The 13,980-nt window shown below is 44.7% G+C and overlaps 1 protein-coding gene across 1 annotated transcript in view; it reads right to left on the bottom strand.

The window, feature by feature from the left end:
* Window positions 1-13,980, bottom strand: part of SYTL3 (synaptotagmin like 3) — a 170,817-nt gene that overhangs the window by 112,457 nt on the left and 44,380 nt on the right. The window contains exons 2-3 of the mRNA XM_063917458.1: window positions 12,949-13,120; window positions 8,906-9,121 (exon numbers count right to left, since the gene is read on the bottom strand). Coding sequence (XP_063773528.1) covers window positions 8,906-9,121; window positions 12,949-13,120 — 388 coding nt within the window. The remainder of the gene's footprint in view (window positions 1-8,905; window positions 9,122-12,948; window positions 13,121-13,980) is intronic.

The following is a 13,980-nucleotide window of genomic DNA, read 5'->3' as shown; positions in this document are numbered from 1 at the left end:
TTATGTGGGAATAGATAGGCCGGGGGGCACTGCCTGACCCGTCATGGACTTTTTACTCCAGAGTTTTGATGATAAAAATGATTAGAACAATACAAAGAAGATATTTCTGATTTATATTCTTTGTATTTTCCATATACTGTATGTACTCAAAACTCTGGCTTATACTGGAGTATGACAGAAAAGGTTCTTCCTACCCACACTGACGCATTTTCTTAGAGCACCCCATTTTGTTACAGCACCCCAGTCCAGGGTATTTGGTGCCAATAGCCTCAGCTATTATTTTTTGCAGCAAAAGTAAAACAAAAAAACAGACATAAATCCTAGCCAATTTGGGCACTAACTATACGCTCAAGTATAAAGTACCAACCAGCCAGCTCCTGTCATTTTCAAACCCAGACTGTGACACGGCAGTTAGGAGCTGATTGGCTGGTACTTTATCACTGTTCAAGGCTTAGTATATCTCCCCCTATGTGTGAGTAGGACCTAATGTCCAGCTCACAAAAACAGGGGTTCAGCACAGCTGCCCAGGCAAATGAGAGACTTTCTAGGCTGAAAGTATTTTATCACACCCATGCAGGTGTCAGCACTGATTAGCCTTCTATGAGGTTACAGGGCTTCAAGACCTGGACTGGGCCTAACGGATGGAGCCCACCATTTCTACATCCATACCCCCAGGATCCATTAATAGACTTTTACTAAAAGCCCACACTCTATTAACGTCTGTTTTGCAGAAACAGACATTTTCCTGATGTTTTAAACTCATAGGAAAGAAACCTTGGATAGTTATACCTGTCCTCAAACACAGTTCCACTGCTCTTATGATTAACCTGTGTAATCCATGAGCATCCCGGTTTAAAGGGACAGTATGATATTTATATATACACACATACATATACACTAGTTATCAGTTGATAAACATAACAGTAATGTCAATGCTGGCAGCTGTGTAGCCCAAACGTAGCAACACTTGAATTGCTCCCTCGGGCACCATCTAGTGGCTGTCAGCAGCAAAACACTTGACTTCCCCCATAGCGGTGAGAAGGAGCATTAGCCTTTTATTATATAGGATATATAACGCAAGCCACGCATTGTTAATGATGTCATTATGTCAACCCCCTTTTCATTCCCTTAGGGGAGATTTTTTTAAATTCTAATTACATTGATTTCCTATTCCACACCTGAAGACTACCTATGTTTAATTTCGTCTTCCTAACATATCGGGAAGTAAGTGAAGTGAGTGAGGGCTCTTTCGTATAATATATATATATATATATATATATATATATATATATATATATATTTGTAATCAACCATTGATGCAGTTATGGTCAGTGACTGTACAGACATCATAGTGACCTCTTGATCACTATTCTGGATTTGGTAATGGCTGGTTTTATTTCTTGGGGAAGCAGAGCAGGACAATGCACCGTGGTGGCTGTGGACCTGGGATCAGGCTACTGAAATACAGCAAAATAATCCATGATAATTACACCTTGGAAGAGGACCTTTTCCCTAAAATTATCTTTGCATTGATTATAAGATGGTTTGCAAAATTAATGTGTTTTTTTTAGTTTGCATTTTTTGTGTGCTGTCTTTATAATAAAAATAACATCTAGAACGGACTCCTCTGCTAAATAATCCAATTTAGTGGCCTTTTTAAATTAATTTCAGTGCCAGATTAAAATCATGCAGGGTCTTAGACCTATTATAAAGATGGACAACTCCTTCAACATTTACTTTTCACCGAGCTACTGTATAATAATAAGAATTTACTCACCGGTAATTCTATTTCTCGTAGTCCGTAGTGGATGCTGGGAACTCCGTAAGGACCATGGGGAATAGCGGGCTCCGAAGGAGGCTGGGCACTCTAGAAAGATTTATGACTACCTGGTGTGCACTGGCTCCTCCCACTATGACCCTCCTCCAAGCCTCAGTTAGGACACTGTGCCCGGACGAGCTGACATAATAAGGAAGGATTTAGAATCCCGGGTAAGACTCATACCAGCCACACCAATCACACCGTACAACTCGTGATACTATATCCAGTTTGACAGTATGAAAAACAACTGAGCCTCTCAACAGATGGCTCAACAATAACCCTTTAGTTAACAATAACTATTTACAAGTATTGCAGACAATCCGCACTTGGGATGGGCGCCCAGCATCCACTACGGACTACGAGAAATAGAATTACCGGTGAGTAAATTCTTATTTTCTCTGACGTCCTAGTGGATGCTGGGAACTCCGTAAGGACCATGGGGATTATACCAAAGCTCCCAAACGGGCGGGAGAGTGCGGGTGACTCTGCAGCACCGAATGAGAGAACTCCAGGTCCTCCTCAGCCAGGGTATCAAATTTGTAGAATTTTGCAAACGTGTTTGCCCCTGACCAAGTAGCTGCTCGGCAAAGTTGTAAAGCCGAGACCCCTCGGGCAGCCGCCCAAGATGAGCCCACCTTCCTTGTGGAATGGGCATTTACAGATTTTGGCTGTGGTATGCCTGCCACAGAATGTGCAAGCTGAATTGTACTACAAATCCAGCGAGCAATAGACTGCTTAGAAGCAGGAGCACCCAGCTTGTTGGGTGCATACAGGATAAACAGCGAGTCAGATTTTCTGACTCCAGCCGTCCTGGAAACATATATTTTCAGGGCCCTGACAACGTCTAGCAACTTGGAGTCCTCCAATTCACTAGTAGCCGCCGGCACCACAATAGGCTGGTTCAGGTGAAACGCTGACACCACCTTAGGGAGAAATTGGGGACGAGTCCTCAACTCTGCCCTATCCATATGGAAAATCAGATAAGGGCTTTTACATGATAAAGCCGCCAATTCTGACACTCGCCTGGCTGAAGCCAAGGCTGATAACATGACCACTTTCCACGTGAGATATTTCAGATCCACGGTTTTTAGTGGCTCAAACCAATGTGATTTTAAGAAACTCAACATCACGTTGAGATCCCAGGGTGCCACAGGAGGCACAAACGGGGGCTGAATATGCAGCACTCCTTTCACAAATGTCTGAACTTCAGGTACTGAAGCTAGTTCTTTTTGAAAGAAAATCGACAGAGCCGAGATCTGTACTTTAATGGAGCCTAGTTTTAGGCCCATATCCACTCCTGCTTGCAGGAAATGCAGAAATCGACCTAGTTGAAATTCCTCTGTTGGGGCCTTATTGGCCTCGCACCATGCAACATATTTCCGCCATATGCGGTGATAATGCGTTGCCGTAACATCTTTCCTGGCCTTAATAAGCGTAGGAATGACTTCTTCCGGAATACCCTTTTCCTTTAGGATCCGGTGTTCAACCGCCATGCCGTCAAACGCAGCCGCGGTAAGTCTTGGAACCGACAGGGCCCTGCTGTATCAGGTCCTGTCTGAGCGGTAGAGGCCACGGGTCCTCTGACAGCATCTCTTGAAGTTCCGGGTACCACGCTCGTCTTGGCCAATCCGGAACCACGAGAATTGTGTTTACTCCTCGCTTTCTTATTATTCTCAATACCTTTGGAATGAGAGGCAGAGGAGGGAACACATAAACCGACTGGTACACCCACGGTGTCACTAGAGCGTCCACAGCTATCGCCTGAGGGTCCCTTGACCTGGCGCAATATCTTTTTAACTTTTTGTTGAGACGGGACGCCATCATGTCCACCTGTGGTTTTTCCCAACGGTTTACCAGCATCTGGAAGACTTCTGGGTGAAGTCCCCACTCTCCCGGGTGGAGGTCGTGTCTGCTGAGGAAGTCTGCTTCCCAGTTGTCCACTCCCGGAATGAACACTGCTGACAGTGCTAGTACATGATTCTCCGCCCATCGGAGAATTCTTGTGGCTTCTGCCATCGCCATCCTGCTTCTTGTGCCGCCCTGTCGATTTACATGGGCGACTGCCGTGATGTTGTCTGACTGGATCAGCACCGGCTGGTGTAGGAGCAGGGATCTTGCTTGACTTAGGGCATTGTAGATGGCCCTTAGTTCCAGAATATTTATGTGAAGGGAAGTCTCCTGACTCGACCATAGTCCTTGGAAGTTTCTTCCCTGTATGACTGCCCCCCAGCCTCGAAGGCTGGCATCCGTGGTCACCAGGACCCAGTCCTGTATGCCGAACCTGCGGCCCTCTAGAAGATGGGCACTCTGCAGCCACCACAGTAGAGACACCCTGGTTCTTGGAGACAGGGTTATTAAGCGATGCATCTGAAGATGCGATCCGGACCACTGGTCCAACAGGTCCCACTGAAAGATTCTGGCATGGAACCTGCCGAAGGGAATTGCTTCGTAAGAAGCCACCATCTTTCCCAGGACCCGTGTGCAGCGATGCACTGATACCCGTTTTGGTTTCAGGAGGTCTCTGACTAGAGATGACAACTCCCTGGCTTTCTCCTCCGGGAGAAACACTTTCTTCTGGACTGTATCCAGAATCATACCCAGGAACAGTAGCCGTGTCGTCGGAACCAGCTGTGACTTTGGGATATTCAGAATCCAGCCGTGCTGGTGCAGCACCTCCTGAGATAGTGCTACTCCCACCAGCAACTGTTCCTTGGACCTCGCTTTTATTAGGAGATCGTCCAAGTACGGGATAATTAAAACTCCCTTTTTTCGAAGGAGTATCATCATTTCCGCCATAACCTTGGTAAATACCCTCGGTGCCGTGGACAGGCCAAACGGCAGCGTCTGGAATTGGTAATGGCAATCTTGTACCACAAATCTGAGGTACTCCTGGTGAGGATGGTAAATGGGGACATGCAAGTAAGCATCCTTGATGTTCAGGGATACCATGTAATCCCCCTCGTCCAGGCTTGCAATAACCGCCCTGAGCGATTCCATCTTGAACTTGAATTTTTTTATGTACGTGTTCAAGGATTTTAAATTTAAAATGGGTCTCACCGAACCGTCCGGTTTCGGTACCACAAATAGTGTGGAATAATAACCCCGGCCTTGTTGAAGTAGGGGTACCTTGATTATCACCTGCTGGGAATACAGCTTGTGAATTGCCGCTAGCACCGCCTCCCTGTCTGAGGGAGCAATCGGCAAGGCAGATTTTAGGAACCGGTGGGGTGGGGACGCCTCGAATTCCAGTTTGTACCCCTGAGATACTATTTGCAGGATCCAGGGATCCACCTGTGAGCGAGCCCACTGATCGCTGAAATTCTTGAGGCGACCCCCCACCGTACCTGGCTCTGCCTGTGGAGCCCCACCGTCATGCGGCGGACTTGGAAGAAGAAGCGGGGGAGGATTTTTGCTCCTGGGAACCTGCTGTTTGTTGCAGCCTTTTTCCCCTACCTCTGCCTCTGGACAGAAAGGACCCGCCTTTTCCACGCCTGTTTTTCTGGGTCCGAAAGGACTGAACCTGATAAAACGGCGCCTTCTTAGGCTGTGAGGGGACATGGGGTAAAAATGCTGACTTCCCAGACGTTGCTGTGGAAACTAGGTCCGAGAGACCATCCCCAAATAATTCCTCACCCTTATATGGCAACACTTCCATGTGCTTTTTAGAATCTGCATCTCCTGTCCACTGGCGAGTCCATAAGCCTCTCCTAGCAGAAATGGACAATGCACTTACTTTAGATGCCAGTCGGCAGATTTCCCTCTGTGCATCTCTCATATATAAGACTGAGTCTTTTATATGGTCTATGGTTAACAGGATCGTGTCTCTGTCTAATGTGTCAATATTTTCTGACAGTTTATCTGACCACGCAGCGGCAGCACTGCACATCCAGGCTGACGCAATAGCTGGCCTAAGTATAATGCCTGAGTGTGTATATACAGACTTCAGGATCGCCTCCTGCTTTCTATCAGCAGGTTCCTTGAGGGCGGCCGTATCCGGAGACGGTAGTGCCACCTTTTTAGACAAACGTGTGAGCGCTTTGTCCACCCTGGGGGGTGTTTCCCAACGTGACCTATCCTCTGGCGGGAAAGGGAACGCCATTAGTACCTTCTTAGGAATTACCAATTTTTTATCCGGGAAAGCCCACGCTTCTTCACACACTTCATTTAATTCATCTGATGGGGGAAAAACTACGGGTAGTTTTTTCTCTCCAAACATAATACCCTTTTTAGTGGTACCTGTAGTTATATCAGAAATGTGTAACACCTCTTTCATTGCCTCAATCATGCAGTGAATGGCCTTAGTGGGCATCAGGTTAGACTCATCGTCGTCGACACTGGTGTCAGTATCAGTGTCGACATCTGGGTCTGTTTGCGGTAGCGGGCGTTTTAGAGCCCCTGACGACCCATGCGACGCCTGGGCAGGCACGAGCTGAGAAGTCGGCTCTCCCACATTTGGCATGTCGTCAATTTTCTTATGTAAGGAGTCTATACGTGCACTCATTACTTTCCATAAGCTCATCCACTCAGGTGTCTGCCCCGCAGGGGGTGACATCCCTTCTAAAGGCATCTGCTCCGCCTCCACATCATTATCCTCATCAAACATGTCGACACAGCCGTACCGACACACCGCACACACCCAAGGAATGCTCCGAATGAGGACCCACAAAAGCCCTTTGGGGGGACAGAGTGAGAGTATGCCAGCACACACCAGAGCGCTATATAATGCAGGGACTAACTGAGTTATGTCCCCTATAGCTGCTTTTTCTATATATTATATACTGCGCCTAAATTTAGTGCCCCCCCTCTCTGTTTTTACCCTGTTCTGTAGTGTAGTGCAGGGGAGAGCCAGGGAGCTTCCTTCCAGCGGATCTGTGAAGGAGAAATGGCGCCAGTGTGCTGTGAGAGATAGCTCCGCCCCTTTTCCGTGGACTATTCTCCCGCTTTTTTCCATATTCTGGCAGGGGTATTTTCCACATATATAGCCTCTGGGACTATATATTGTGGCATTTTTGCCAGCCAAGGTGTTATTATTGCTTCTCAGGGCGCCCCCCCCCAGCGCCCTGCACCCTCAGTGACCGGAGTATGAAGTGTGTATGAGGAGCAATGGCGCACAGCTGCAGTGCTGTGCGCTACCTTGGTGAAGACAGGATGTCTTCTGCCGCCGTTTTTCCGGACCTCTTCTTGCTTCTGGCTCTGTAAGGGGGACGGCGGCGCGGCTCCGGGACCGAACACCAAGGACTGGGCCTGCGGTCGATCCCTCTGGAGCTAATGGTGTCCAGTAGCCTAAGAAGCCCAATCCGGCTGCAAGCAGGCGAGTTCGCTTCTTCTCCCCTTAGTCCCTCGCTGCAGTGAGCCTGTTGCCAGCAGGTCTCACTGAAAATAAAAAACCTAAATCTATACTTTCTTTCTAAGGGCTCAGGAGAGCCCCTAGTGTGCATCCAACCTCGGCCGGGCACAAAATCTAACTGAGGCTTGGAGGAGGGTCATAGTGGGAGGAGCCAGTGCACACCAGGTAGTCATAAATCTTTCTAGAGTGCCCAGCCTCCTTCGGAGCCCGCTATTCCCCATGGTCCTTACGAAGTTCCCAGCATCCACTAGGACGTCAGAGAAATCTATTTAGTTACAACTACAACTATAGCATAAATATTTTAATACAAAATAAAAATTAAAAAAAGAAAAAGAAAGAAGGATAACGTCCCCAAAGGACCCAAAACAAAACATATGGGGGGTCATTCCAAGCCGATCGCTCGCTGCAGTTTCTCGCAGTGCAGCGATCGGATCGGAACTGCACACGCGCCACCGCCGCAGTGCGCCAGTGCATGCCAGCCGTCGTTGCCTAGCGATCACCTTTGAGGCAGATGCGGTCGCTGGGCGGGAGGGGGCTGGATGCCGCCGTTTAGGGGGCACGGTCTGGCTAACGCAGGTGTGGCCGGACCGTTGGGGGGTCGGGCCGTGGCGGCTGCGTGACATCACACAGAGCCGCTGTGGGCCGGGGAGCGATGAGTAGCTCCCGGCCAGCATGCTAAAGCTGCGCTGGTTGGGAGCTACTCTTAAAGTGCAAAGGCATCGCCGCTGTGCGATGCCTTTGCACTTTTGTCTGGGGGGGGGGGGCGGCACTGACATGCAGGGCGGACTAGTCCTGTGCTGGGCGTCCCCCCGCATGTCTGTGTGAATGATCATAGCTGTGCTATACGATCAACTCGGCATGACCCCCATGGTGTAGTTATGTCTTTGCAATTTAGCCCTGAAAAGTCTAACAAAGAAACAAAATCAATTTGCACATTTTTGTTTCACAGAAAATCAGTACTCAGAGACTGGAGAAATAAATATCATAGACCAAATAAACAGGTTAGTTTTTGTTAAATTGTAATTTAAGCACTTTTTAATGAAGGTTATACAGTTTAACAATACATTTCTAGATGGGCTCTGTATGAAATACCGCTTGTCAGGATGCCCGACAATGAAGATCCCGACGTCGGAGGGGGTATGTAGTGTCGATGTGTAAAAAGTGTCTTTTAAAAATCAGACATTTTGGTAACTTCTACTCTCTAGTACATACGAACATGTAAAAGAAATACTTAACATCCATATACTGTGACTAACAGAATGTTGCAAATAACAGGAAACGGTTTATGCTAAACCTACAACAGATATTGATCAGCATAGCACAAATTGCCATTGGTCACACTAGTGTTCAGCATATTTAGGATACTTTGACTAGGTTTAAAAAATGTGTGAACGCCATTTTCCCTGAGAGTGTTGTCGTCATGCTATTATATAAGCCAAATGATGCCGAGTGACACCCTAAACACAAAATCTGATTTTACGGTCCAGAAACATTGAATTTTTATTGTTTGACCCAATTGTAAACTACATTTCACTTTGCAAACATGACACTAATCATAGTAATAAGCTTTGCACTATCCAAGGTTTCCTAGTGTGTATTAAGTAAGAAACAGGAGTAAAAAGGTTGATTGTGAAAGTAACCACCAGATTCACTTTACTACATGACCATACATATCTCCATTATTTTAATGATCATTTAAACTGAATAGAAAAACAAGTAATGAGACATAAAGAACATACCCATGCGAGCTGCAGACTGTACACTTCCACACAAGACTACACCGGTAAACCTGACATTCATGGCAAACTCTGTGACTGCAGCCAATGCAAACCGCCCCTTTGTCCACCACCCTACCAAGCGATTTCTGGCAGCGGGCACATGATCTCGTTTGGTATTCTTTGCTCGCACTTTTTGCACCTTTCCATCTCAGTTGCTGTAAATGTGCTTTCAACTTCCTGGAACACACGCAAGAGACACAGATAGAGACATAGCTGAACAGGTAACTGAAGCCACAGTTGTATCCATTAATAATTATAATCGCTACAGGTCGTTTTCAGCTGGAGGGAAAAAAAAAAAGAAAAGGGGTAGCTAGACTTACCCACCACACCAGTTACCCGATTACAGAGATGGATATATGTATCTGTATCGATCTATATTTATACATACACACACATTTATGTTGAAAACAGCTTCGAGGACAATATGGGGAATGCAGTGTATTAGAATAAAATTACAACAATAAGGTGCCCATTTATAATATTAATTTTTGACATGATGAATAGAATTCCCTATCACTGATATTGGGGCAAGAAGAAATTAATTTCCGTCCAGATGTATTAAAAATCAAAGCCAGGGACAGGACCTATTGCTCATGTGTGGTCATTAGACACTGCATCACTCTCCCAGTAAATTGTGCAATATGTAGCCCATAGGCTACAGTGCGATTAGAGACCGGAAAAACAGACATCAAAGAAATCAGCTACGGACCCTTGTAATACTTTCATGGGATACTTACATTTTAAGGTTATCCCCAGAAAATGTCAGTTCTCCGGGGGATTTCCCACAAGCTACATGGTGTTAAGCCTGCCCTGCCAAGACACAGGCTGTAGAACATGCCGACCTCCCCCCCCCCCCCAGATAAATTGAGTCTGTAGCACTTTTTGGCCATGAGCAACTACCATTCAAAACCTCTGCCAGACTACAGTGAGGTCACAGTACCAGCGCACAACGGCGTTGAATGGTATGGTTTAGACGGCCCTGCTGCTGCTATTTCTCACCTCAAGCTTATGCTCACTTCCAATCCATTGCTCCAATTTTTTAATGTGCATATTCCTGTTGTTATCTCTACCTATGCCTCCCAGCATGGTCTTGGTTCTGTCTGCCTGCAGCATAACAAATTGGTCACATTGAAAAGGAACTGTTGGCTCTAGTCTGTGCTTGTCAAAAGGTTTACAAGTTTATCTTTGGGCATCCAGTACTGGTTGAGACATACCTCCAATCCCTGAATACCATTTGATATCCTCTCCTCCAGGCACATGAAGAAACTCTGTGATGCACATTCAGGGATGACACTTCGCCGATGATTGTCTTTTGTTGTCCTCCATGGCTGGCCTTTTTCTTCCAGGAAACGGATGATCTCATATAGGGCCGTGACTAGGTGTGTGCGGAGGGGGCACCACACATAGCGCTGCAGGCTAGGGGCCGCTGTTGGCGGCACTTGTCAATTATCTGTTTTAATTACTTTCAATTGCAGCTTCCCCCCTTTCAGAAGCCCAGCATCTCCTGACCGCCCCTGTCTCCTACCCTGACCCCTTCTGTCTCTAATACCTATACAACATTCAAGAATTCAACTTAAGATTTCTTTGATATTCAGTAACACTGTCCTTTATTACATTTCAAGATGCTGACATACCCAGTATTCAAACCCATCGCCTGTGGCATTGCAGTCAAACAATCTATTAATTGAGCTATCTGCCCTTGCATACAAAGGTACATATTTCTAAGCTAGAGAATTCTAACTATTTGAAGCGTACCTTGTAATTTGTGAAAAAATAATCAGCATTGTGGCTGAGCAGATCTATGTAGTGTGTTGCTGAAATGGATTGGCTGTGTGGCTGCACATTGCCTAGATCTGTTCAATGCTGATTATTTTCTTACAAGGTACAAGTAGCTTCATATAGTGTTCATAGTTTTTATGTAGGATCAAATAGCTCAATGAGAAGGGTGTTTGACTAGAATTCAGCATGTTATAGGTTTGAATCCTGGGTATGGTAGTAAACTGAAAAGTGTTATTTAGTAAAAGGATATTTACAGCAACTGAATAACAATGAGCTCTCAAGTTAAGTACATGAATGTGTTATAAAGAGGATTTGTGTCTAATTCTTTTTTCTTGCGGTGGTCTTTAATGTGTATTACTGAAAAAAATGTGTGTTTGGGGGGGCACAGGGCACCAAAAAATATCATAGCCTGCAGTCTTTTTTATGCCTATGCATAAATCTGCTCTATTTAGTTTGTGTTGAATTATGTGCCAGAAAACAATTGAGAAAACAATTAATAAGGAATTTGTTAGGAAATGAATCTTGAGGAAATGAATCTTAACAAAATAGGAATTCATATTTTAGGTTAATTTGTTTAAAACTGAGGGGGTAGAAATTTTCTCTAATATTTCTAGGGCGGTCCTGCCTAACTCAGGGCAGTAGGGAAGTATGGCTACGCTATGTCTGCCATATAGTGAATGCAACTGCGGAGCAAGGTACAAACACACAGTAATAAATAATGAGAGGATCTTCCTGTGTGCAACCATCTTGGCTTTTGGTTACATTACTATGCTGTTGGCGGTTGAAGTGCACTACATAATAATAGGTTTATATGTGTCCTTATTTCTCCAGAGCAGACCCTACTTGTACTATTTGATTTTTTACTTTGGATTTACTTATTTCTTAAGTTCCCAAATACATCAGTGTATAAAGAATGCAGAAACAGGCTTATGACGCCATTTTACTGTACCTGATATTAGTACGAGAGTGGATTTTATAATCTGAACAAATTAACCATCCTTTTTTATGTGAAGCATACCATTCCTCAGCTGAAAATGTCAGTAGAAACTAGCAGAGATTAAAGGTGGCCCATAGCAAAATGTGGGTAGGTGTATGGCAATGCCGCTCTAGCCTCTCATGTCCTCATCTCTACTCTGAAAGGGCCTCATCTGAAAATTCCTACTCAGATTACACCTCTACTCTGCTGTATTGACAGCAGACACGGGATGTAGGAGAGAAAGGGTGTGGTGGCCATAGCCAGGTTCTTTCACATCTGGGCCCTATAGAGGCCACACCCACTGTATCCCCCACTGCTAAAGCCATCATTTGCGAACATTGTATTAGGGAAAGCATTGTACTAAATGACACAATACAAATTTAAAATAGATAAATCCTATACCTTAGCAGTGTGCTTTAACTAGCTAGGTCCCAAATTCTCATTATTACAAGCATCCTAGTGGCTGAACAAAATAAAATTAGCAAATTTGAGGCTCCCCATAGGCAGTGGTGTCGAGAGAGGGGGGGGGGAGGGTACTAATTACCCGGACCCAGGTCTGATGGAGGGACCCAGTGAGGGCCCAGTGGGGGCAGATGCAGCTCTTCTCCTCAGTAGTGTGACCAGGGAGGCACTTTAAATAAAAAAAAATGTCAGTAGTTTTTTTTCTAAGGGCACATGGCCACGCCTCCTGTGATTAGGCCATGCCCCTGAAAAGTACCTGGGCCCAGCCAGGCTCCCTACTGCCCTGATGACAGGAGTAATGTTTCATGTAACAGAACACCCTGGTATTAATGAATCATCTACTAGACCTCCTGTACTAAACGTTGCAGACATAACTTGAGAATAACACATTAGAGAAAAAGAGTGGAGTCACTAACAATCTCTGCACTCTCCTAGACCTTTCCCAATCCTTTTTTATAATCTTTACTTTCCCAACTCAATATCGTTTTTCTCTCCTGTTCTGAATCAATAATAATACATCTGCTCCGCTTTCTATCCCACATAACAGTGCCTCAAAGATGTATAGTGTGTTGTTGGTTATTATCTCACTGTCGATTATACATATATCCCATAGCAAAGAGACTGTATTTTTATAGCTCCATCATAATTTTCAGAAAATGATCAGTGCAAACAAAAAGTTTTGGAAAATTTACTAAAAAAATAAGCTGTCATTTTATAATTAAAGAGCTCTGGGCAGTAGGTCATAAAGCAAAAATACAGAGATGCGAGTAAAAAGCATTTACAGTACCTTATTCTTTCTTCTTCTGCCTTCTGGAGTGTCTGGTCTCGATAAAGGACCTCCAGTACCTTCTCTCTCTCAAGCTCCTTCAGAAAGCTTAAATTGAAATCAACAGCCATTGTCTCGAGTCCAGAGACGTCCACTGTACTGTTACTTCTCTTCTTAATTATCGTGCCATTGTCTACAGACAGAAGGGACAATCCACAAATAAATCCTCAAGTCTTTTAGCAAGACAAATGAATCACTGCCTTGTATCATTTAACACAGGTGTCATGTGTGTGGACACTGGATTATTGCTCCAGAACACACATCTTGCTGTACAAGATCTTGCTGATCTCTGTCAAATGGAGCAATATGCTTAGACCATTAGATAATAATACAGTAACTGCAGGAGGCGTTCACTAGAGATGCAAAGCAAATTCTGCATTAGTATATCAGAAAGCAAAAACGTTTACCTTTCCAGAATGAATATAAAGAAAAATTAATAAAAAAAAAAAAAACCCCACAGTAGTTTCATGTTGCTAAGTTAAAAGTATTCCTGCGCTACATAATGCAGCTGTGGGAAACATAACCACTTGTGATAATCATGTGCCAAGAATATCATGTAAAATGTAGTAGCTAAGTGGAGCCATTCACTAGACACAGCTTGCAGAATACCTGAAAAAGGCTTTGCCTTCAACCATCTGAGCCTCTGCTTTAAGTGTAGGAAGTAATTCTTCTATTACACCGATTTGCTAAGCAGCCATGGTTTTATAGCTCATACAGGCGTAGCATAATAGAGTTCAATTGCATTGTATATAGAACAAACATTAGTTAACAGATTGTTTTTGTACAGAAAAAAGCAAAACAATACATAAAGAGCAGAAAGCAGCATCTTTGCAAACATTATGCCTGGTCTCAGACATATTTACAACATACTTGCTAACTCTCCTGGAAGTTCCAAGATACTGTGAGAGTAGACAACCCTCCAGTATATATTGCCTTTGAAGTGGGCAGGGCTATGATAATGCTATTCTCAATTCGACTTACGCCATTGCACCA

The sequence above is a fragment of the Pseudophryne corroboree genome, chromosome 4, assembly GCF_028390025.1.
Source record: "Pseudophryne corroboree isolate aPseCor3 chromosome 4, aPseCor3.hap2, whole genome shotgun sequence".
In the NCBI taxonomy this organism is placed as follows: Eukaryota; Metazoa; Chordata; class Amphibia; order Anura; family Myobatrachidae; genus Pseudophryne; species Pseudophryne corroboree.
This window is presented reverse-complemented; position numbering and strand designations above follow the sequence as displayed.